Below are 22,236 nucleotides of genomic sequence, written 5' to 3' on the forward strand. Positions count from 1 at the left end.
CCGCCCGCCCCACCCGGAGCCCCCCGGGGCGCCCCGCTCCTCCCTCCCAGCGCCCCGGGGGGTCGCTGCGCTCCACCCGATCTCCTGGGCGACACGGCGGGTCCCGGGGAGAGCGGTGGCCTCGTCCCTGCGAGGGACGAGCGCAGGTTCGGGAAGATCTGGTTTCCTCCTGTTCGGTCCCGGTGGTGGGGAGAAGGAGCAGGAGCGGGCGGAATGTTCTTCCTCTTCCGCGGGCCGCAGCGGCGCGGCGCTGGCAGCCCCGCGCCCCCCATCTGCCGGGGCACCCCCCGGCACCACGGCCCCGGCCGGAGGGGTGCCCGCGGCTCCCGCCCGGCCCCTCGGCTCAGGCGTCCCGGCAGCGCCGGCACTGCTGGGAGCCGGGGAAGATTAAGCCGTAGTGGTGCGTCCCCCGTGGAGCGTCAGTGGGCTGCCGAAGAGCCGGGGTCCCGGCCGCCCCCTGCTTTTGGGCAGGTAACCGGCAGCGGGGACAGGGCCGGGGCACGGTGGGTACCGGGGATCCTGCGTGCCCTCGCAGGGAGGCTGCGAGACTGGGGAACAGCTGGGCGGCTGCCCACATCTGGAGCAGGGCGGCCGAGCGGGGAATAATCCGGAGGATTATGCACGCGGGCGCGGCACCCACCCCCCCGCGCCTGCCCTGCATATCCCCAGATATTCCATAAAAACCTCAAATCCCCGGTGGCAGCCCCACGGTCTGCGCCAGCCAGCCCCCCCCCCCGGGGCTAGGCATGTCCTACGGCGCGGGGGCAGCCCCCAGCCATGGGCAACTGCACCAAGACCCCTGAGCGGCGGCTCCCCAAGGTAGGGCAGGGCTGCGATACCCCGCGGGGCAGCGGGAGGAGGAGGAGGAGGAGGAGGAGGGGGTCCCTGCTTGGCCCCCCCTCGCCGCTGATGCCTGCTGCACCCGCAGGATGGGAAGCCGCGCTCGGGCGCTCCAGGCTCCGGCGCAGGGGACCCCGAGGACGTGCTGGACGCGGCGCAAACCCCCCCGATGCAGGGATACTCGGTGCTGCAGGGCTTGGTGGGGCCGGCCTGCATCTTCCTGCGGCAGAGCATCGCCATCACCCAACGGGTACGCGACCATCCCCTCCCCATGTGCTGCCTGCGCTCCCGGGGGACTTAAGGCAGAATCCCGGTGGGATTGCCGGGAGTAGGACCCCTCCTTCGTCTCTTCCCGTTTTCTCTTCCCCAGGACCGGGAGCTGCGGCCCGAGGAGATTGAAGGTGAGGCGCTGGGGAGGGGGTCCTGCTCAGGTGGGTGGCGGTGCCAGGGTGCCGGTGGTGACGCTGTGGTGTCCCCAGAGCTGAAGCAGGCGTTCCGGGAGTTTGACAAGGACCACGATGGCTACATCAGCTACAAGGACCTGGGCGAGTGCATGCGGACCATGGGTTACATGCCCACGGAGATGGAGCTCATCGAGCTGTCCCAGCAGATCAGTACGTGGTGGGGCAGCCTGTCCCCTTCAATCCCTGTCCCATGCCCTGCTGACACCCCTCTCCTGCCACAGCCGGGGGCAAGGTGGATTTTGATGATTTCGTGGAGCTGATGGGCCCCAAGATGCTGGCGGAGACGGCGGATATGATTGGGATCAAGGAGCTGCGTGATGCCTTCCGTGAGGTATGGGGACGGCGGGGACGGACAGGTAGGCTGCCAGCGTGCCAGGGGTGGCCGGTGGCAACGGGACCTTGTCTGTAGTTTGACACCAATGGGGACGGACAGATCAGCATGGCAGAGCTGCGGGAGGCCATGCGCAAGCTCCTGGGGCAGCAGCTCAACTATCGGGAGGTGGATGAGATCCTCAAGGACGTGGATCTCAATGGCGATGGCCTGGTGGACTTTGAAGGTAGGAGCAGGGAAAGGGCCAGGAGAGCCTCCAGGGACAGCTGGGATGTTCCATGTGTGTTTTCCTCTGGCAGAGTTTGTGCGGATGATGTCGCGCTGAGAGCCGTATCTTCCAATGCGGGACCCAAGCCCCCCGTGCCTTACGAAGAGGAGGGGGCCACAGAGGGACCCCCAGGTCCAGGGGCTGGGGCAGTGCTGGCACAGCGGTGCCTATGCCTGGGGTGAGGCCGGGTGCCGGACCTGCTCCGATGCTGAGGTCTGACCGTGGTGGGAGGCACCGGGGCTAAAGTCGGGACCCTTTTCGGCACAGGCTCAGCCGAGCTTCGGCCACTCTCGCCCTCATCTCTGCTCTCTCCCTGCATCATCCCCCTTCCCACCCGGACCTCATCCTAAAAGTCACACCATCGTGGTCCCCTCTCCTTCAGCTGTGCCCCATCCCTGCTGCTCATCTCTCCAGCCTCCATTCCCACCCACACTGAGCCTCTCAGGCTCCCTCCAGACCATGTTTAATGTGGACTGCACAGCAAAACCCTCCCCGTCACCATGGTTTGAGCTCAGACCTACCCCAGACCCACCTAGGGTGAGGCGTCCCCCCCTTTTGGGGCTGCTACAGATCCTCATGGGTGTTCTGACAGCCTCCAGCACAAGGGAGATTCCTGGCAGCCCAGCCAGGAGCCCCTCAAAGAGAAAAATGAAGCATTACTGGGTAGAATGGCCTCAGTCATCTGCAGGCAGGGCTGCTGCAGGTACCCTCCCTGCCCTGGCTGCAGTTTTGAGGCCAATTTTGCCCTTTTGAAATGATAAAATTCTCTCTACAGACTTCTGTTTTGTGTTTTATGTTGTTTTCAAAAGGTTTATTCGTGATAGTGCCATCCACTGGTATCCCCCCAAAATCCTGGACTCCCTGGACTGTGCCTCACGGGAGCTTCGCAGGGAACCGGGCACTCTCTCACCTGTGCGGGCACAGGGCTCCGGCGAATGCACGGCCGGCGGGTGGGGCCGGTTCCCGGGACGGGCGGGGCCGGTTCCCGGGACGGGCGGCAGCGATGATCCCCAAAGTCCGGGCCGGGGTTCACGCCCGCAGGGATTCAGGACGCCCTGACCGGCTCGGGGCTGTGGGGTGACACGGGTTCCTTGGCGGCGGGGGGAGCGCGGCGGTGCCGGTGGTGCCTCCCGGTGCCCCCCGAGGCGGCGCCGCAGAGCCCCCAGCGAGGGGGCGTGGCCTAGGCATGAGTCACGTGTTCGGAGAGGCACCGGGGGGGCGGGGCCGACGCCGCGTGTCTCCACGGTGACCGGCCAGCGGGCGCGCGGCGGCGTAATGACGTCGTGCTCGTGACGCGTCTGCGTCATCACCGCGAGCGCCGGCGGCGGCGGAGGGGGGAGAGACCCGGGTCAGGCCGGGGCCGCGCAGCGCTACCGGGAACCGGGGCCGCCGCGCTCCGCTCCGGTTCCCGGCTTCCTGCCGGGCCGAGCGGGGCCGAGCTGAGCTGAAGAGAGGCGGGCACCGGCGATATAACCGGCGGGGCGAGCGCGGGGGCCGCACGCCGACCCCCGCCGCGGGGCTCCAGGGATCCGGGAGCGGCGGGCGGCCGTCGGGGATGTCCTACAAGCCCATCGCTCCCGCCCCCGCTACCCCCGGAGCCGCCAGCGCCAGCCCCGCCCCGCCGGGGCCTGGGGCACCTTCCGCCGGTGAGAGAACCCCGCGGTAACCGGGGGGTACCGGGAGCGGAGAGGGACCGGAGGGATGGAGGGTGGTAGCCCGGGAAGGGCTGGTACCGGATGAGGGAGGTACCGAGGAAGGGGGAGTGCGGCCGTGACCCTCGGTTTCCCGCAGCCACGAGTGTCCCGTCGCCCTCCGGTTCCGTCCCTGGCGCCGCCGCCCCTTTCCGGCCGCTCTTCAATGACTTCGGGCCGCCGTCCATGGGCTACGTGCAGGTGAGGCGCGGGGCCGGGGCCGGCGGGGCCGGGCGCGGCGGCGGGGGTGGCCCCCAGCCCCTCCGTCCCTGTGTGTCCCCCTGTTCCCGCAGGCCATGAAGCCCCCCGGGGCGCAGGGCTCGCAGAGCACCTACACCGACCTGCTCTCGGTCATCGAGGAGATGGGGAAGGAGATCCGGCCCACCTACGCCGGCAGCAAGAGCGCCATGGAGCGGCTGAAGCGGGGTAGGGGCAGGGGGTGGAACCGGGCGGCCGCGGGGCTGCGCCCCCGAGGCTCCCCCGCCCCTCGGGGAGCGACTGGAGGGTGATTCGAGGTGTCCCTGTGCTTCTCCCCGCAGGGATCATCCACGCCCGGGCGCTGGTCAGGGAGTGCCTGGCAGAGACAGAGCGAAACGCCCGCACGTAACGGCAGCTGCCACCCGGGACCCCCCGGGACCTCCCGGTGGTGGCGGCGGGGACGGGGGGGCCGCCGTGCTGCCCGAGCCCCCCCTCCCCGCGCTCTCCGCTCTTTATAAATGCGTGTTTTTATAAATAAAGGACAATGTTGGGACTTAGCCTCGGTGTGTCCCCCGCGGGGGTGGGTCCCGATGGCGATGGTGGGACGCGGGGTAGAGGTCGGGGAGTCGGGGAAGGGTTTGGAGCCGCGCTGGGTGGGTGTCCCGGAGCTGAGAGGTGCAGGAGTGATCAAACCACTCGTTGATGACTTTAAGAAGCGTCTTTTTAAATAAAACACCGGGGTTTTCCGGGGGCGGCGGTGCCGGTACACGCGGAGCGCCCGTGAGTGGCGCTCGCTGCCTTCCGCTCTCTGACGTCACGGAGGCCCCCCCCTCACCTCCCTACGTCACGGCTGTCGCCGTGGGAACGGGCTGTGATGTCACGATCCGAGGGGCCGGTGCAGAGCGGCGCAGGTTCGGTGGGGCCGGGGGACGGCGGGGACCGGGCGGGCGGGGGGGGAGTGGAGGGGGCCGCGTTGCCATGGCAACGGAGCCGAGCAGAGTGGGGCCGAGCCGGGCCGAACCTGGGGCCCAGGGGGGCCGAGCGGTACCGGACTGAGCCGAACGTGGGACCGAACCCGGGGCCGAGGGGGGCCGAGTGGTACCAGACTGAACCGAACCGGGAGCCGAGCGGTACCGGACTCCGCCGAACCCGGGTCCGAGCCTTTCCGAGCCGGGCCGAACCTGGGGCCGAGCGGTGACGAGCGGTACCGAACTCAGCCGAGCGTGGTGCCGAGCCGGGTCCGACCCGGGACCGAGCGCAGCCGAGCGGTACCGGACTGAACCGAACCCGGAGCCGAGCGGTGCCGGACTCAGTCGAACCTGGGGGCGGAGCGGCTCCGAGACGGGCTAAACCCGGGTCGAGCGGTACCGGGCTGAGCTGAGTGCGCCCCGAGCGGTTGTGAAGGGGTGCCGAAGCGGCCCGGTCCGGTGTAACGGAAGCCCCCTCAGGAGCTGCCCCCCGCTGTGCCCCGCCGCCGCCATGCTGATCAAGGAGTACCACATCCTGCTGCCCATGAGCCTGGAGGAGTACCAGGTGGCCCAGCTGTACATGATCCAGGTGGGGATGTGAGGGCCTGGGGGAGCTGCGGGGCTCAGCGGGGCACGCTGGGGTTGCAGGGGTCTGGGAGATGAGCCTGGGGGCTTCACGGGTCTGTGGTTTGTGGGGCTGAGCCTGAGGGATGTGGGGTCCAAGTGCCAAGAGTGAGCGGGTGCACAGGGCTGTGGGGCTGAGTATGCGAAGCTGGAGGGGTGCAGGGGACTGAGACTGAGGGGGTGTAGAGAGCTGAGAGAGGTTGGAGATTGTAGTCTGAGGGGAGTAGAGGGCTGTGAGGAGGCATGAACGGTGCAGGGGCTGAGCCTGGGGGTGCACAGGGGGTTTTGAGGCTGATGATGGGGTGCTGGAGGGAGCAAGGGGGCTGTAGGGCTGAGCATGGAGCCTGGAGAGGTATGGGGGGCCCTGAGGCTGATTCCAAGGGACTGGCAGGTTGCAGGGGTGTCACTGAGGCTTCAGCTGGGTTTGGGACCTCAGGGCCAAGCAGGGCGTCCTGTGAACAGGTGTGGAGCTGGGGGATGCCAACACATAGGGAAAGGAATGTACAGGGATCCTGGGTGCCCATGGGGGTCTGGGGGCTTGGAGAGGCTGCACTGAGCCATCATCTCTGTGCAGAAGAAGAGCCGTGAGGAGTCGAGTGGTGAGGGCAGCGGTGTGGAGATCCTGGCCAACCGACCCTACAGCGATGGCCCTGGGGGCAGTGGCCAGTACACCCACAAGATCTACCATGTCGGCTCCCACATCCCCAGCTGGTTCCGGGCACTGCTCCCCAAAGCCGCGCTCCAGGTGGAAGAGGAGTCCTGGAATGCTTATCCCTACACACGCACCAGGTGGGAGCTGGAAGGCGGCGGGGTGGGTTGCAGGACTGGCCATGCCCCTGGGCTCAGTCCTGTGCCCCTCCAGGTACACATGTCCCTTTGTGGAGAAGTTTTCCATTGAGATCGAGACATACTACCGCCCAGATGCGGGGCAGCAGACCAACATCTTCAACCTGAGTGCGGCGGAGAAGAGGCAGAGGATTTTGGGTGGGTATGGCTGTCTTGGGGAGCTGGGCAGGACACTGTGGCTGCTGGGATTCCCACATAGTGCTTCTGGGATGGGTGTGTGCTTGTGATGGGGCCTTAGGGGCTCAGCTTCACTCTCCTTGCTGGTCCTCGTGTTTCAGGGATGCTGGAAGGAAAGAGGTCCCTTGATCTTGAGCTCCCTGCCTCAGGCTTCCTTCTCCGAGCTCCTTGCCTGCTCCCTCTCAGAACTGCTGAATTCAGTTCTGCATTAAAGAAATTTTCAGGGACGGTTTTGTCCTCTGCCTCTTCCCTTGCCTCTATTTCTGTTTGTAGCTTCTCCTTCATAGTGCCAGCCTTCTCCCCTCTCCTTCCATGTCCCAGCCTTGTTCTGGAATGGATTTGCCTTGTCAGTCTCTCCTGGTGTACATGGCAGCCCACACCTGGGTCCTGTGAGGTGTTTTGGATCAGCTGGAGCAGGGAGAGCTGGGAAAGCATGTCCTTATTTTCCCACTCCCTGCCCTGCTTCCCCTCTCCCCAGGGCTTTGCTCCAGATCGTGCTCTGGCTCCTTTCCAGGGGGACTGGTGGGCAGAACTGGGAGCTTGGGGTGGGATTCTTCCCTCTCCAGCGGGTTCCCTTTCCCAGTGGTGTGGACATGGTCAGTTCAGGCGCCAGAGTGTGGAGTGTGACGTGCTGCCTCTTAAAATGGAGGCCCAAAATAGGCACTCGGAGGAAATGATTCATCTGACCTATTTCTCTCCCCGTCTCTTGCAGCACTGGGGATGTCCGGCCGGGATACTGATAGCTTGGACCTGGGGGCAGGAATTCTACCCCTAATGTCCCCAGGAAGCAACCAGGCCCAAGCAGACGGCATCAGGGCATGGCTCCCTGCCCACTGCCTGGTTTTCCACTCTAGTGCCTTGGGCATTCCACAGGGCACTCAGCATCTCCAGTGTCTGCTGCCTTCCACAGGGAGAAGGGTTGAGGTGGGATCAGCCCCAGTGTGGATCCCGCTGGGATTTTCTCTGCCCTGGTGTCCTGTAGCACTGACAGATTTAAACCCCTCTCATGTTTCAAAGGGCAGTGGAAAAACATGGTCTGGGTGATCTGCTGCTTCCTTGGCAGCTTTCTCCCAGTGGCAAAAGCAAAGGGAGTTGGATTGTGATGGGAATGACACTGCCAGGAGCTGCTTGGGGACAGCAGGTTCTATCCCAGCTCTTTGCTGCTGTTATCCAAGATGCTTGGCATCATGCTGTGCATTGCATCATTTTTGTGGATTCAGGGCATCTCTGGTTTTCTTTTCTCCCTTTTTTTCAGCCCAAGCTGGAGGAAGAGAGGGTGATAGCACCTTGGGGATATCAAGGGGGGCAAAGAAATGCAGGGCTTGACACAACCTGGGAATGAGGACAGTGCTGTGGGACAGTGGGGTGCCCTGGGGTCTCCCAGACCATGACCTGGAGACAGGGCTGGAAAAGCCAAATTCTAGGAGATTTTATGCTGGATTGAGCCCGAATGACTGTTGGATCATGTTTTCCTGGGTGTCATTCAGGAGCCTCCCTCTGGTCTTGGGAGGTCATCCTCATTTGTGGGGATGTGTCACCCTCATTTTGGGAGATGTCGCCTTTGTTTGGGTTCATTGCCCTCCCCCACCCAGCTCTCCAGAGGCTCCTGTGTCATGTGGTGGTTTTGCTGTGCCCTGGTTTTGGGGGACCCTTGGGATTCTGGGGGGGGGGCGGAGCTGTGAGCTGTGCTGAGCTGCCCCATGAGCTGTCCCCATCCTCAACCCCCATGTCGCCCAGAGTGGCCAGGATCACTCTGCCTCCCTGTGCTTCCTGGGGTGCCAGATTGGGATCCCACATGGGGACAGGGCTGTCTTTGGCTGCACCAAATACGTCTGTGATGTTCCTGCCATGGGATTTTATGTGTTTGGTTAGGAAATCCTTCCCTGTGAGGGTGGTGAGGCCCTGGCACAGGTTGCCCAGAGAAACTGCAGATGCTCCATCCCTGGAAGTGTCTAAGGCCAGGTTGGATGGGGCTTGGAGAAACCTGGGATAGTGGTAGGTGTCCCTGCCTGTGGCAGGGAGTTGAATGAGATGATCCATAAGGTCCCTTCCAACTAAAACCATTCCAGGATTCTATGATTCTAGAACACCAAGATTTTAGAATTCTAGGACAGAGAGTTTTTGCTGCTAGCTGTGCTGGGTGCATGGCTCACAGGAATAATTTGACCTGATTTTTCTTGTTTGTCCCTTTTTCCTTGTTTTCCTACCTGTGCCCCCTTGCCAAGCGCTGTGGGGTGACAGGCACCATTCCCCCCACAGACACCATTGACATCGTGCGTGATCCCATCTCCCCCGGGGAATACAAGCCCGAGGAGGATCCCAAACTCTACCACTCATCCAAGACGGGCCGGGGGCCGCTGGGGGATGACTGGCTGGAGGCAGCAGCGGCCGGCGGGCCCCTGATGTGCGCCTACAAACTCTGCAAGGTGGAGTTCCGATACTGGGGGATGCAGTCCAAGATAGAGCAGTTCATCCACGACGTGGGTGAGTTTGGACCCGTGGGTTGCTGGAGGGTCATTTGGGCAGCCGTGGGGTCACACTGGACTCACTTCTCCCCGCAGGTTTGAGGAAGGTGATGCTGCGTGCCCACCGCCAAGCCTGGTGCTGGCAGGATGAGTGGACAGACCTGACGATGGAGGATATCCGGCAGCTGGAGGAGGAGACGGCGCGAATGCTGGCACAGAAGATGGCCAAGTGTGGCGAGGGCGAGGAGCCACCCGCAGCTGGGATCAGCCCCGAGGGGCAGCCGGAGCCAGATGGTCCTGGTGGGCAGGAGGAAGCGGAGCTGCAGGTGGGGGCCAATACCCCCTCTGATGATACTTTTGCCAAGCAGTGGTCCACCTCTTCCCGGTCTTCCTACTCTTCCCAGCATGGAGGTGAGAGACCAGGTCCTGTGTGGTTATGTCCTGGATGCTGCAGTTCTCCATAGCAGATGTGTCAGGGGACTGTTTTGCCTGGCTTGGGTCTCCTGGGATGGGGCTCTGGGTGTCCCAGGTCTGGTCCCAGCTTTCTTGAAGGGGCCCTGGGTGACCCAGGGACGGCCCCAGATCTCCTTGGGGGATTTGCATCCAGGACCAAGGGGGAGCTGTGGGGTGGGAGCGGGGGTCTCTCTGCAGGGGGTTGTGAGTGCTGACCCCCCATGGGTGGCAGGGGGCGTGTCTCCTCAGAGCCTGTCGGAGTGGCGGATGCAGAACATTGCCCGGGACTCGGAGAACAGTTCTGAAGAGGAATTTTTCGATGCCCACGGTACTGGAGCCATCTCAGAACAGGCTGGGTGGGGGCAAGGGCATCTGGGATGGGCATGCAGGCACAGGATGTCCCCCCATCCACGCTTCCCTACTGCCTCTGCAGAGGATCTGTCTGACAGTGATGAGGTCTTTGCCAAGGAGATGACCAAGTGGAGCTCCAATGACTTCTTGGACACGCTTGAGCGACCAGCAGAGCTGGACGAGGCACTGGGTGAGTGCTGGGGGTGCTCTGGCCCCAAATCTTGGGGTGGGTGTCCTGGGAGGGGCCTGATTCCCACTTGGAGAACCCAGCTGCCTCACCAGGGCTGTGTGCTCACAGGGGATGGAGCCAGTGCCACCAAGGGGGACGGTGAAGGACTGGGGACATCCAGCTTCCCTGAGGTGCGTGTCCCCTCCCTTGGGCCTTGCCCTCCTGCTGTGCCCCACGACTTTGCTTCTCTCCTTCCTGCAGGGTGGCACGGCAGAGAGCACGGGGCAGATGTGCCGGATCCACGCGCTCTTCCTCATCCTCCACAGCGGGAACATCCTGGATCAGGGAGCGGGCGAGCCGGGCTCCAAGCAGGCAGATGTGCAGACACTGGCGGCCACCTTTGATGCTGTCACCCGCGTCCACTTTCCCGAGGCACTGGGACATGTGGCCCTGCGTCTGGTGCCCTGCCCGCCCATCTGTGCTGCAGCCTATGCCCTTGTCTCCAAGTATGGATTCCCACTGGGAAAGCAGGGGACTGGGGAGCTGGTATCCTTGGAGAGGGGACTTCACTTCTGGTGGGATATTAAGGACTGGGGAGGGGATGGGGGTTAGCTCCTGGTGCAGCATCTTGGGGCAAGCAAGTGTTGTGTGGTGAGATGGGATGGGATACATATAATTCCTGGTGTGGTATCCCAGGGCATGCAGGTGTTTTGTTGTGGGGTGGAATGGGATGGGATAGGATGGGGATAACTCCTCATGCAGCATCCTGGGTTGAGCAAGCATTGTGCAGAGAGATGGGGACATCAGGCAGCATGGAATGGCATGGAATTGGATGGGATCGGGATAACTCCAGATACAGCATCCTGGGTGAGCAAGTGTCTTGTGGTAGGAGGGAACAGGATGGGGATTACTCCTGGTGCAGCGTCCCAGGGTGAACCAGTACCGTGTGGTGGGATGAGGACATCAGTAGTGTCCCGTTCGTTCTTTGCCGTGTCCCCCTCAGGCTCAGCCCCTACAGCCATGACAGGGACAGCCTGTCCAGCAGCCAGGACCACATCCCATTGGCAGCGCTCCCGCTGCTGGCCACCTCCTCAGGCACCTACCAGCACGCCGTGGGCACCGTCATCACCCGTGCCAACCAGGCCTATGCAGCCTTCCTGCACTCTGGAGAGGGCACTGGCTTCTGTGGCCAGGTGAGGTGGAATCTGGGGGTCAGCTTGGCTCTGGGGTCCAGCTGTGACCCTGCATGGAAGGTTTGGGGGTGTCACCCTCCTCGTGGATCTGTGGTCTCTGCAGGTGGTGCTGCTGGGGGACTGTGTGGGCGGCATCCTGGGATTCGATGCCCTGTGTCAGAGCCGGGTGGGTTCAGGGGGCAGCCGGAGCAGCAGCCGCCGTGGCAGCCTGGTGAGTGCTTTCATCCTAACACCCCTTGTGAAGGGTTTGGGGGTGTACTGGGGGCTCCATGGGGTCTGGGTGTTTGCTGCCTCTTCCTGCAGAGCATGGAGCCCATCTCCCCGGAGCAGTGTGGTGGCCTGGACCCGCTGGCTGATGGGACAGAGGGAGTGTCAGTGTTGGGCCAGGCCAGCCCTGAGCCATCAGGGACACAGGGGGACAGCCAACAGCACAGCTCCACGTGCAGGTGAGTCCAAAGGGCTGTCTTGTGCTTTATGGAAAGAGTGCAATTCCCATCTGCTCCAGGCTGGGAAGGAGCATTTCATAGAGGCTAGCATGAAATGTAGCCTCGGGGAGGATCTTGCTGGAACCCCTCTGGGATAACAGGGCCACACCAGGCACAGCTTTGCCTTCAGGATGGTGGGAATGCAATGTTGCCATCCCTCCCCATGCCCACTGTCTCTGCTGTCCCAGCCTGCAGGCCAGCGAGGCTCCACTGGAGGCAGAGGCACCCCGGAGCAGCGCTGTGGCGCTGGATGGGGCGGAGGGTGCCAGCACCCGCCTTGAATTTAAGGTATCCGGCTTCTTCCTCTTCGGTTCCCCACTGGGGCTGGTGCTCGCACTGCGCAAGACCGTCATGCCTGCTCTGGATGGTGAGGATGCCCACCTGGCACAGTGCCAGCCTCTGACCCTCCCTGCAGGGCTCAAGTCCCTGAGTTGTGCTCACCCGACAAGCCTGAGCTCCTCAGGACCACCCCAGAGAGCCCTGCTTGGGTTTGAGCCCCTCACATGCCCAGCCCTGGCTGTGTGGGAGTTGGTGGGTGGCTGAGTATCCCTGCTCTGTGCCAGCCTCAGCCCATCTCTGGTGCCCTAGATTTCCCTCTCTAGCCTTTCCTTTTGCTGTGTCCTGCTTTACCCCTCCCGGGTGTTTTGCTCCTGATGCCCCCCAGCCCTCATGAGCTCCCCTGACCCTACTCTGTGCTGCAGTGGCCCAGCTGCGTCCTGCCTGCGAGCAAATCTACAACCTCTTCCACGCCGCCGATCCCTGCGCCTCCCGCCTGGAGCCCCTCCTGGCCAAGGCCTTCCATGCTGTGCCCCCGCTCAGCGTGCCCCGATACCAGAAGTATCCCCTGGGTGATGGCACCTCGTCCCTGTTGGGTGAGCAGATTCCCACCACACTGGTGCCAGGCATACTGGTGCCACTTCAGGGTACCTGGAGAACCCACATGCTGGCTGGGTGAGGGTAGAGGGATGTGCAAGCCCTTCCCACTGCTCTGGGGCTCTACTGGAGGGGTGTCCTGGGGTGGTGGGTGTCCCAGGGGCTCTGGGTGTGCTTACCCAGCTCTCTCTTCAGCGGAGGCCCTGCAGACACACTCTGCCCTGTTCCTGCCCAAAGTGGATGTGGCTGCTCCTCCTACCCCCACTGGCAGCTTTGGGGGCTTCTGGAAGGGCAGTGAGCCAGCAGAGCCCCCCACTCCTGCCAGCACCAGTGAGGTTGTCAAGAGTAAGTGTCATCCCCACCCACCCCATCCCAGCACCTCAGGCTGCACAACAGGGGATGAGGTCTGGAAAAGACTTCATTCCTGCTCTCCCTGCAGTCCTGGAGCGCTGGTGGGGCCCAAAGCGCATCGACTACTCTCTGTACTGCCCCGATGCCCTGACTGCCTTCCCCACCATCACCCTGCCCCACCTCTTCCACGCCAGCTACTGGGAATCCTCTGATGTGGTGGCCTTCATCCTGCGCCAGGTATGGTGGGCACAGTGGGGTGGGTGGCACGCCGGGGCTGGGGGAGGCTGAGCCAGCACTGTGCTGTCGGCAGGTGATGGAGAAAGAAGGGCCACAGCCTGCAGAGAGCGAGGAGAGCTCCATCTACAGCCCCGCCATCCCTCGGGAGAAGTGGCAGCGCAAGCGCACCCAAGTGAAGATCCGGGTATGTGGCCAGTGGGAGGCCTCCTGAGGTGTGTGGGTTCTGGGACAATCCCACAGCCCAGTGGTGTCCTGGTGGCACCTCAGGAGCTCCCCCAGGAGCTGCTGAACACCCCGTGTGCCTGCAGAATGTGACGGCCAACCACCGTGCCTGTGATGTGATCGTGTGCGAGGGCAAAGCGCAGGTCCTCAGCGGGCGCTTCATGTATGGACCCCTGGATGTGGTGACACTGACTGGGGAGAAGGTATTGCTGGGCTTGGGGCCACCAGGACCCCTCAAAACAGGGTGGGGGTGTCCAGGACCAGGCATGGGGCTGGTGTCACCCACAGCAGGGGAAGGATGTGTTAACAGGAAGGTTAACAGGACCCTATGTGGGATGGCAGGAGGAGGTTGTAAGGACTTGAAGGGACACAGCAAGATGTGGGGTCCAGCCCATGCTCAGCCCATTTCCCTCTCTCAGGTGGACATCTACATTATGACACAGCCGCTGTCAGGGAAGTGGCTGTACTATGGCACTGAGGTGACGAGTGGCAGCGGACGCCTGACCTTCACCATCCCTCCAGACAAGGCTCTGGCCATTGGGATCTACCCTGTGCGCATGGTGGTCAGGTGAGGTGTTGCCTCAGTTTCTCCTCCAGCCCTTTTGGCAGAGCTATACCCACTTCCCTGGCAGCACAGCTGGTGCTGAGCCACCACCTGTGCCTTTGCAGAGGGGACCACAGCTATGCCGAGGCCTACCTGACCGTGGTGGCCCGTGGCACCGAGTCCGTTGTGTTCAGCATCGATGGCTCCTTCACCGCAAGCGTCTCCATCATGGGCAGTGACCCCAAAGTGCGGGCAGGGGCTGTGGATGTTGTAAGGTGGGTGTCCTTCAATTAGAGAGTCAGTCTCCCCATCTTTCATGGTGTGACAACTCAGTTGGGGGATGTCAGGGCGGGGACAAGGGCGAGGGTATTCCACCACTCGCTTGCCTCCAGCACATCATCTCTATGCTGGTGCCCTGTTGTGGAAAATAATCCTCTTGGAGTTTGGATGTGGTCCCCACAGCTCTGCTATGCCTTCTCCTTGAAAAAATCCCTGGGAGCAGGGAGGCTTTGGAGGCAGCACCCACACATGCTGTACTGGGAGATCCCAGCTTCCCACAGCAGGACTGTCTCCACACAGGCTCCTAGCAGCCACCCATGTCCCCTCCTAGGCACTGGCAGGACTCGGGGTACATGATCATCTACGTGACAGGGCGCCCCGACATGCAGAAGCACCGCGTGGTGGCCTGGCTCTCCCAGCACAACTTCCCCCACGGTGCCGTCTCCTTCTGTGACGGGCTCACCCACGACCCACTGCGCCAGAAAGCCGCCTTCCTGCAGAGCCTGCGCACCGAGGTGGGGATGGGGGTGCTGCTGGGACACGGGGCTGGTGATGGGGTGGTGTGGGCTGTGCTGAATCCCGTGCACTTCTGCATCGTGGCGGAGATGCTGGGAGCTGAACTGCACTGCCATGGCAGAGCTGGAAGCTTCTCAGGACAGCTCCCTGCCATCCCTCTTAACATGAGGATGTCCCAGCCCCTGGGGGTGGCTGTCTCTGTGGGAAGGGGTGTTCCCTGCCCTAATGCTCTTGTCCCTGGGCAGGCAGAGATTTCCATAGTTGCTGGCTACGGCTCCACCAAGGACGTCTCCGTCTACAGCTCACTGGGACTTACCCCAGCACACATCTACATAGTGGGACGGGCCGTCAAGAAGTTCCACAACCAGTGCCAGGTATGGTGGTGGCAGGGCTGGCGACAGCCTGGGGATGCAGGGGACAAGGGCTGACCCCACCAGCTGGCCGTGGCCACCACCTGAGGCTGTCTGTGTGTCCTGCAGTTCCTCTCCGAGGGTTATGTTGCCCACCTGGCCCAGCTGGAAGCCGCAGCTCTGGCCAACTCCCCCAAGGGCCCCCCACGACCTGTGCTGGGCAAAGGCACCTATGGCTGCCCGGCGCCTGTCGACTTCCTGCGGAAGCAGAGCCAGCTGCTGCGCTCCCGCGGCTCCAGCCAGGCAGAGCGGGATGGGGGGCCCCCCTCAGCACCCCCTGGCTTGTCCCGGACCAAGCCCCGCAGTGTCAGCCTCAAGCTGGAGGGTGAGGAGTGAGGGTGGCACGGCCACGTCCCCCATCCACCACATCCCTGATTTCCCAGCAAGGAGCACCTGGGGACAGAGCCAGTGCTGGGCCTTGAGGCCATAGGAAGAAGAGGCTGCTGGGTCCCCTGAGATTGGGGGGTGCTGGGAGATGGCTCAGAGCCCCCCAGAGGACCAGAGTGATCCCCTCAGGGCTGAGCCACCCTGGGTCCTCCCTGCTGCCCCCAGCCCTGTCCCCTCTGGTCCTTTGAGGCAGTTGGGCAGTGCCCAGTGGGGTCTGCACCCCAGGGTCGTTATCCCTGTGCAGAACTGGGGGCTGTGGCTGTGCCCCAGTGCGAGTGGCACCTCCCCACCTATTTATTTCCGTCCGGTGTCACGGGGCAGGGCTGGGTTGGGGTTCCAGAGCGGTTCCTCTGTTCCCCCCCTTTTGTTTCGGTGTTGAATAAAGAGATGTTATGACAAGGCGCCAGCACCCATGAGTCTGCTCTTTGCTTGTGGCAGCAAGGTTCCCACTGACTGGGGAAAGCCCTTGGGAGCCTCCAGGGACACCATGTCCCACAGGTAGATGGCTGTGGGACACAGCAGTTGGGTCACAAGCAATTTAGGACAGGAAAAGGGCCTGGGGTGTGTGGGCTAGGCCGATACCCTCCCCATCTCCGACTTGGTTTCCCCTCCTTTACCTCCAGCAGCAAATTTTTGTAGTGACCAGGGGCTGTGACTGGTTTTACTTGAGTTTATCTTGGCATAGCATGACCAGAGGTTTATAGAGATAGCAGGAACAAGCTGTTATTCTATATAAAATATTCCCGACACTGACATGACAGGAGGAGACACTGGTTTGGGATGATAGCAGCAGCCTGGAGAAGTGACAAGGGCGTGGCACGGAGGAGAACAGGCATGAATGGGTTGGATCTGGGGCTGAGGCATTGCCCCTCCATGGCCATCATAAAGTATAAAAACATCAAATAAGTGATAAAAGTTGGCAGGGAGCAGCGGGCTCTTGTCACCCATGCATCTCTGGCGTGACGATGAGCAGAGTCTAGAGCCCAGTGAACAGCTTCAGCCGTGTGCTGCGATGCTTTACGCTGCCACCTAAGTGCCTGGCTGTGTCCCCAATCCGTGGCGAGCTCCGGGGCCATTTCCACTGACTTCAAATAAGTAAAATCTGTATTAAACATTAATAAACATCCATGACCATTCCACATGTGGAATATCTAAAAGAACCTGTCCCGAGAGCGCTGGGCTCTCCCTTGCAGCTGCGGACTCTACTGGGAGAAGATGCCCTTGAAGCGGATCTTGTCTTCGGCATCCTTCTCCCGCAGCCGCGCTTCCAGGCTCCGCAGCTCCTTGGAGACCACGGGGCGCAGCGAGGGGTCGAGAGCCAGGACTTTGGCAAAGTCGGCCTGCGCCTCGGCCACGTTCCACACGGCTGCATGGGCCTTGCCCCGCTTGAAGTAGGCCTTGACATTGTCTGTGGGTAGAGAGTCAGGGTCAGTGGAGCATGGGGGGTCTCCTGGTGCCTGCCACAGCCACCTGGGATGGCTCATAGCTCCTTACCCTCGTACTTGTTGAGGATGGAGGAGCAGTGGTCCAGTACCTCGTAGTACTCCTCACACTGCAGCTTGCATTGGCAGTAGTTTAAGAGCAGGGGTGTGATCTTCTGGTCGAGCTCGATCCAGTCCGGAGAGCCCGGTTGCTCCTGTGGCAGACAGAACAGGGAGAGTGAGGGGCAGCTCTCAAGCCCTGCATTCCTGGGAATGCCTGTGTACATCTGGGGAGACTCACCTTCATCTGCAGGTTCTTGAGACAGGCGATGGCATCATAGTATTTGGAAGCTGCCTCGGACACCTTGCCCTGCCGGTACAGCTCGTTGCCTTCCTTGTGGATCTGGGGAACAGCCTGGAGCTTCTCCTCATCTGTCATGGCCCATGGGTCCTGCTGGTAGGAGCCAGGTGGCTCCACCTGCCAGCACCCCATCATGGAATCAGAGAACAGGATCATGGAATTGTTTAGGTTGGAGAAGACGTCTAGGATCATCGAGTCCTGCACTGCCAAGGCCACTACTAAACCACGTCCCACATGCCACATCTGTGTGTTTTCTGGACACTTCCACCCTGAGCTCCCCATGCTGGCACCTCACCTTCAGCACCTCGATGTCGAAGATGAGGGGCTGGGGGTTCTTCTGGAGCTCGTCGAGGTCGGGGTACCCCAGGGAGTAGTGCTCGTGCATCTGGGCAATGCTGCAGCAGTGCCGCTGCCCCTCCAGCGGGTCCTTCCCTGCTGCGATGTTCCGCAGGCTCTTGGACACTAGCGGGTAAAGCAACACGTGCTGCGGGAGGGAAGGGAGGCGAAATTTGAGGGGGGCGGGGGGGGGGGCGAGAATATCAGGATGTTCCAGCCTCGCACCCCGCGGCTGGAGCGCACTGGGGCGCCCGCCACCCGCGCCTACAACAGAAAGTCACCGCCCACCCGCTCGGGCCACGCCCCCGACCACAAGCCACGCCCCGGCCCACAAACCACGCCCCCGACCACAAGCCACGCCCCCGAAAGCTCCCGCCCACCTTGGCGTCGCAGCGGAAGCGGGCGCGCTCGCCGGGCCGCATGGTTCGCAGAGCCGCTTCCCACACCGGCAGCTTGAACTTTTTCCCGGCGATGAGCTCCATGGGCTTCCCCCGTGCCCTGCTATCGTCCACCGGTGTCTCCTCATCGCCGCAGCGCAGCGTCCGGTAGTGGAAAGTGGCCTGAACAGGCAGGAGGAGCCCACGGCGTCACCATGGCGACGCAGACGTGGGGAGGGGGAGGGGGAGCGCGCATGCGCGCATCCCCCGCCGCGTTCCGCTTCCCACATCCCCCCACCCCGCCCGTCTCCCCGCAGACCTGACCTTGGTGCCGTCGCAGAAGTCTGGCAGCGGCCCAGTGCCCTCCCGCAGCACCTCCTTGTCCACGCCGTCCGCTCGCAGCTGCTCGACTTGCTGCTCCATCGCGCCCGCTCCACCCGCGCCGCCAGCCCTGGCTCGGCCGCCTCCGCCTTCGCTCGGTTCTTTCCGGATAGTCGTGGCTGCGCGGGGCTCCCCCTGCCGGCACGGAGGTGGCGCTGCGGGGCGGGGCCCCGGGGAAGGGGCGTGGTCATGGATAAGGAGGCGTGTCCAGCGGGGGAGTCGCGCACCCGGTTCCCACGTGGTTCTGGTTTCCCGTCTCTCCCCCCCGTTCTCGGGTGCAATTCCAGGAGACACGGCAGGCGTCCCGGAATGAAAACCTCCTGTGACATTTTGCCACCTACCAAGAAGGACGCGGTGTAGGATGAGAGGCGGATAATATCGCCGGGACCCACTGTAAGGGTCCCGCCCGCCGCGGGCAGAGCGTAGCCGGGTCATTTGCTCCTGCCAGCCCCGGCAGGGTCTCCGTGCGGGCAGGAAGGCTAGGCAGCGCGACACCATTGGGGGGCACACCTTAGGGGTTACCAGGGTTCAGTTTAGTCCACAAGCCATGCTGGGGTGACACGAGGACACTGGCAGGTGGCAGGTCCCCAGTCCCACGGAAAGGCTGGTAGCTCACGGAGGTAACTGCGGTGCTGCAGGAGACCCCGTCGGGAGCACGCTGCTCTGCCGGCACTGACACTGCTCAGTATTGCTGCGTGGGGGGGCTCGGCCCCGTCCTCACCTTCACACACAGCCAGGAACTCAAGGGAGCACCTCCTCCCCCCTCTCGCACCACTTGTTTTTCGGCGCTGCTTGGTCCCAGCTTACGCAGCTGGGTCCCCCCAAAATCAAGTGGGCTCTGTGCCCCCCCCCCGTGTGGCTTCACCGCGGGGCAGGGCCGGCGCGGCGTTCTCGGAGGCAGCGCAGGTGTCGGGAGCCGCGTGCGGTCGATGACGACGCCGGGAGCCGCCGGGGGGTGACCGCCTCCTTCCTGCCCTGGCGGCGAGGCGAGCGCGGGGCCGCAGCTGCGGCAGCAGCGCCATGTGCCAGCGCCGCCGCGAGGGACCGGGGAGCCGGCACCTGCCACCCCCCGCGGGGGCTCCGAGCGGCCCGGGAGGGGAGCACCCCAAGGATGGGGGCTCGGAGCTCTGCAGGTGCAGGTGCTGGTCCCGTGATTGATGTTGCTATGGGTTGGGGTGAAGCCTGTCCACATCAGGATTGATCTTGCCGGGCTCCGGCAGCAGAGTTAGAGGCCTGGGGGCTACAGGAAGGGCCCCCGCATCCCCGGTGCTCTGGGGGGGCCGTCTCCCCCTCGGGGACATCCGGGTGGCAGCCCACTGTGGCGAGGTGTGTGACGCCAGAAGCGGAGCCGAGGTTCATATTTGGGCACGGAGCAGGTTATTGGAGGCCGCGGCCCCGCAGCCGGGAGATGAGGCGCCTGATAAAGACTGCGCCGGTGCTGCCGCCTGCATTGGATCGGGCACCGGCGAGAGCTGCCCTGGCTGCGTTGGGTTGGGGCCGGTGGCATGGGACCGATGGTGTTGCTGGGGCTGCTGCTGTTCACGCAGCTGCCTGGGGGTGAGTGCCGGGAGGCTGGGATCGGGGCCGGGCTCGGCAGCCTCGGTGCCGCAGGCTCCGGGGAGCTGCGTCTGGTGGGCGGCGGCGAGCGCTGTGCCGGGCGTGTGGAGGTGAAGCACGGCGGTGAGTGGGGCTCCGTGTGCATCTTCGACTTCGACTTCGAAGAGCGATGGGCCACGGTGGTGTGCCGGCAGCTGGGCTGCGGCCGGGTGGCCAAGGCGTCGCCGTACGCCCCGTTCGGGCAGGGCAGCGGGCGGATCTGGCTGCAGCCCTTCTTCTGCCGCGGCACCGAGGATGCGCTGCAGGAGTGTCCGCACTTCGGATGGGGAGAGCACTTATGCGGCCACGAGCTGGACGTGGGGGTGATCTGCACAGGTGAGGGGACACGCTGGCCGCGCTGGGACGGCCGCCTTGTGCTGCAGCGTGCTGGGCAGTTCTGAGCCCTGCCCGTGGCCCGGTGTAGATGGCGTGGAGCTGAGGCTGGCGGGCGGTGGCAGTCCCTGTGCCGGAAGGGTGGAAGTGAAGCTGCATGGCCGCTGGGGCTCGGTGGGAGACGACATCTGGAACATGAAGGATGCCGAGGTGGTTTGCCAGCAGCTGGGCTGTGGCTCGGCTGCCGGAGCCTACTTCGTCCTCGACCGCTTCAGCCCAGGGGACGGGCCAGTCAACCTGGCCATGGTGGACTGCAAGGGCTTCGAGGCCACGCTCTGGGACTGCAAGATCCGTGGCTGGGGACCCTATAACATCAGCTTCCGTGACTTCGACACTGCTGTGGTCTGCACAGGTAGGAGCTGGACTGGGGGGGCGTGTGGCACTTCACGCCCATCCCTTGGCACTGAGCCTGCGCTGCTCCCACAGGTTTTTCCCGGCTGGTTGGTGGTGACGGGGCCTGCGCCGGGCAGCTGGAGGTGCGGCAGGGCAGGGCCTGGCTTGGTGTCTGTGAGGATCAGGTGGACGTGAAGGCGGCGCAGGTGGTGTGCAGGGAGCTGGGCTGCGGGCCGGTGCTCTCCATCCCCGGCAGCGGCCGCTTTGGGGCGGCATCGGGGTCGCTATGGGACGGAGGCTTCCAGTGCCATGGCACCGAGCCCCTCCTCAGCGCCTGTGCCCGGCGTCCGCCCCGCGGCCGGGGCTGCAGCGGCCCTGGCAGCGTCATCTGCTCCCGTAAGTGCCGGGGACCCCGGGGGCTCTTGGGGTCCCTGCGCCATCAGCTCCCTCAAGGCTTTTCCTCCCGCAGCCTACACGGGCTTCCGGCTGGAGAACGGCAGCTCGGCGTGCTCCGGCCGGGTGGAGGTGGAGCTCAGGGGGACGTGGGGCTCCGTGTGCGCCAGCGAGTGGGACCTGCCCGATGCCCACGTCCTGTGTCCCCACCTGGGCTGCGGGAGCGCCCTCGGCGTGTCCCCGGGAGGCTCCTTCGGCAGCGGGGAGGGCCCGCTGCGGCCGGACGCCTTCGGCTGCAGCGGGAGCGAGCGGCACCCGGGCGAGTGCCCCGTGACCGTGCTGGGGAAGCCGCCCTGTGCCCCCGGCAACGCCGCCGCCGTCAAATGCTCAGGTGTGCAAGGCACCTGCGGAGGAGCCTGAAGGGCTTTTGGGACACCTCAGGAACTGGGAGCAGAAAGAGAGAGGGTTATTTTGGGATGAAGGGCTGACTGCGGCCATTATACAGGCGTTGTCGAGCCGCTGCGGCTGGTGGAGGGTGAGACCCGGTGCGATGGGTGGCTGGAGGTGGCCACAAAGACCGGGGCCAAACGCCGTGTGCCGGGAGACCTGTTGCTTCTACGGAATTTCAGCAAGGTGTGCTGGGAGCTGGGCTGTGGAGAACTGGACGAGAGCAACGCTGTACCCGGTAATGTTACCCTGAAGGATATCGATGCGACGGAGAGGGCCGTCATGGAAAGCGTGATCATAACCATCCTGGGGAAGACCACTGCGCTGACGGAGTGGCCAGATGAGCTGCCCAGTTACTTATTTCAGGACCAGGTACCAACTTACTTCTTACAGTGGCTGACCACTGCACCTGCTGGCGTCCCTCACGGCACATACCTTTTCTGTTCAGGTGGGTGTCCCGAGAAGGGCCGGACGTGGCGGTGCCCCAGGCAGCCATGCCAGCGTCGCCCTTGTGTACCCGCAGGCAGCCGCCGGGTGAGGCTGGTGGGAAGCTCCGGGCGCTGTGCCGGGATCGTGGAGGTCTACTGGGGCGGCGGCTGGAGCAGCGTGTGCCAGGAAGGCTGGGACGAGCGGGACGCTGCCGTTGTGTGCCGTGAGCTGGGCTGTGGCACGGCCCTGGAGGCCGCGAGCTCGGAGCGCTTCGGTGCCGGCACGGGCCCGCTGTGGCCGTACGCGCCCGAGTGCTCCGGGAACGAGGAGTCTCTGTGGCAATGCGGGCGCTCGGAACGGCGCGAGTGCGGGCGCGGCGGCGGGGCAGGGGCCGTGTGCTCAGGTGAGCGGCGGGCAGCCCCGGCAG

General features: G+C 63.8%; 5 protein-coding genes across 12 annotated transcripts in view; 4 read left to right on the forward strand and 1 right to left on the reverse strand.

Moving 5' to 3' along the window:
- The first annotated feature begins 6 nt into the window (after positions 1-6).
- On the forward strand, positions 7-2,110 carry CABP2 (calcium binding protein 2). Of its 5 annotated transcripts, none has more exons than XM_015630122.3 (7): positions 7-471; positions 929-1,090; positions 1,211-1,241; positions 1,320-1,454; positions 1,526-1,635; positions 1,714-1,861; positions 1,935-2,074. In XM_015630122.3, exons 1-7 carry the CDS (start codon positions 214-216, stop codon positions 1,958-1,960), a joined length of 870 nt encoding a protein of 289 aa, XP_015485608.1. In that variant the 5' UTR covers positions 7-213; the 3' UTR covers positions 1,961-2,074. The 5 variants fall into 5 exon arrangements, with proteins under 5 accessions (XP_015485608.1, XP_015485607.1, XP_033370930.1 ...); XM_015630125.2 differs by having other exon boundaries at positions 382-819; XM_015630121.2 differs by having other exon boundaries at positions 1,714-2,110.
- Positions 2,111-3,247: 1,137 nt separating this feature from the next.
- On the forward strand, positions 3,248-4,345 carry CDK2AP2 (cyclin dependent kinase 2 associated protein 2). The gene is made up of 4 exons (XM_015630132.2): positions 3,248-3,549; positions 3,695-3,795; positions 3,888-4,020; positions 4,134-4,345. Exons 1-4 carry the CDS (start codon positions 3,459-3,461, stop codon positions 4,199-4,201), a joined length of 393 nt encoding a protein of 130 aa, XP_015485618.1. The 5' UTR covers positions 3,248-3,458; the 3' UTR covers positions 4,202-4,345.
- Positions 4,346-4,390: 45 nt separating this feature from the next.
- Positions 4,391-15,751, forward strand: PITPNM1 (phosphatidylinositol transfer protein membrane associated 1). 3 transcript variants are annotated; one of them, XM_015630112.3, is made up of 24 exons: positions 4,391-4,703; positions 5,241-5,349; positions 5,959-6,173; positions 6,247-6,368; positions 8,667-8,891; positions 8,969-9,283; positions 9,558-9,653; positions 9,759-9,866; positions 9,975-10,036; positions 10,107-10,351; positions 10,849-11,038; positions 11,142-11,249; positions 11,342-11,484; positions 11,712-11,890; positions 12,225-12,395; positions 12,592-12,741; positions 12,836-12,984; positions 13,058-13,168; positions 13,293-13,409; positions 13,626-13,774; positions 13,876-14,025; positions 14,361-14,544; positions 14,791-14,919; positions 15,025-15,751. In XM_015630112.3, exons 1-24 carry the CDS (start codon positions 4,495-4,497, stop codon positions 15,289-15,291), a joined length of 3,903 nt encoding a protein of 1,300 aa, XP_015485598.1. In that variant the 5' UTR covers positions 4,391-4,494; the 3' UTR covers positions 15,292-15,751. The 3 variants fall into 3 exon arrangements, 2 of the variants coding, with proteins under 2 accessions (XP_015485598.1, XP_033370929.1); XR_004497853.1 differs by lacking the exon at positions 15,025-15,751 and having other exon boundaries at positions 14,402-14,544; positions 14,791-14,908; XM_033515038.1 differs by lacking the exons at positions 14,791-14,919; positions 15,025-15,751 and having other exon boundaries at positions 14,330-14,444.
- Positions 15,752-15,992: 241 nt separating this feature from the next.
- Positions 15,993-18,341, reverse strand: AIP (aryl hydrocarbon receptor interacting protein). 2 transcript variants are annotated; one of them, XM_015630118.3, is made up of 6 exons: positions 18,162-18,341; positions 17,841-18,020; positions 17,420-17,608; positions 17,065-17,241; positions 16,877-16,978; positions 15,993-16,750 (listed from the first exon to the last, which is right to left on the reverse strand). In XM_015630118.3, exons 1-6 carry the CDS (start codon positions 18,258-18,260, stop codon positions 16,457-16,459), a joined length of 1,041 nt encoding a protein of 346 aa, XP_015485604.1. In that variant the 5' UTR covers positions 18,261-18,341; the 3' UTR covers positions 15,993-16,456. The 2 variants fall into 2 exon arrangements, with proteins under 2 accessions (XP_015485604.1, XP_015485605.1); XM_015630119.2 differs by having other exon boundaries at positions 16,837-16,978; positions 18,162-18,339.
- LOC107205331 (scavenger receptor cysteine-rich type 1 protein M130-like) overlaps positions 18,298-22,236 on the forward strand; it is a 31,050-nt gene continuing 27,111 nt past the window's right edge. The window contains exons 1-5 of the mRNA XM_015630129.3: positions 18,298-20,150; positions 20,239-20,559; positions 20,634-20,936; positions 21,010-21,324; positions 21,439-22,232. Coding sequence (XP_015485615.2) covers positions 19,724-20,150; positions 20,239-20,559; positions 20,634-20,936; positions 21,010-21,324; positions 21,439-22,232 — 2,160 coding nt within the window. The 5' untranslated portion in view covers positions 18,298-19,723. The remainder of the gene's footprint in view (positions 20,151-20,238; positions 20,560-20,633; positions 20,937-21,009; positions 21,325-21,438; positions 22,233-22,236) is intronic.

The sequence above is a fragment of the Parus major genome, chromosome 5, assembly GCF_001522545.3.
Source record: "Parus major isolate Abel chromosome 5, Parus_major1.1, whole genome shotgun sequence".
Taxonomy (NCBI): Eukaryota; Metazoa; Chordata; class Aves; order Passeriformes; family Paridae; genus Parus; species Parus major.

What these genes read in the sequence shown, in the direction of transcription:
- CABP2 (XM_015630121.2), top strand. Translation starts at nt 214, where the DNA reads ATGTTCTTCCTCTTCCGCGGGCCGCAGCGGCGCGGCGCTGGCAGCCCC. An exon ending in CGCCCCCTGCTTTTGGGCAG is followed by an intron (nt 472 to 928) that starts GTAACCGGCAGC and finishes CTGCACCCGCAG; the next exon opens with GATGGGAAGCCGCGCTCGGG. An exon ending in GCGGCCCGAGGAGATTGAAG is followed by an intron (nt 1,242 to 1,319) that starts GTGAGGCGCTGG and finishes TGGTGTCCCCAG; the next exon opens with AGCTGAAGCAGGCGTTCCGG.
- CDK2AP2 (XM_015630132.2), top strand. Translation starts at nt 3,459, where the DNA reads ATGTCCTACAAGCCCATCGCTCCCGCCCCCGCTACCCCCGGAGCCGCC. An exon ending in GCCTGGGGCACCTTCCGCCG is followed by an intron (nt 3,550 to 3,694) that starts GTGAGAGAACCC and finishes GGTTTCCCGCAG; the next exon opens with CCACGAGTGTCCCGTCGCCC. An exon ending in CATGGAGCGGCTGAAGCGGG is followed by an intron (nt 4,021 to 4,133) that starts GTAGGGGCAGGG and finishes TTCTCCCCGCAG; the next exon opens with GGATCATCCACGCCCGGGCG.
- PITPNM1 (XM_015630112.3), top strand. Translation starts at nt 4,495, where the DNA reads ATGACTTTAAGAAGCGTCTTTTTAAATAAAACACCGGGGTTTTCCGGG. An exon ending in CCTGTGCGCATGGTGGTCAG is followed by an intron (nt 13,775 to 13,875) that starts GTGAGGTGTTGC and finishes GTGCCTTTGCAG; the next exon opens with AGGGGACCACAGCTATGCCG. An exon ending in AGTTCCACAACCAGTGCCAG is followed by an intron (nt 14,920 to 15,024) that starts GTATGGTGGTGG and finishes TGTGTCCTGCAG; the next exon opens with TTCCTCTCCGAGGGTTATGT.
- AIP (XM_015630118.3), bottom strand. Translation starts at nt 18,260, where the DNA reads ATGGAGCAGCAAGTCGAGCAGCTGCGAGCGGACGGCGTGGACAAGGAG. An exon ending in GCTTCCGCTGCGACGCCAAG is followed by an intron (nt 17,609 to 17,840) that starts GTGGGCGGGAGC and finishes TCCCTCCCGCAG; the next exon opens with CACGTGTTGCTTTACCCGCT. An exon ending in TCGACATCGAGGTGCTGAAG is followed by an intron (nt 17,242 to 17,419) that starts GTGAGGTGCCAG and finishes GGGTGCTGGCAG; the next exon opens with GTGGAGCCACCTGGCTCCTA.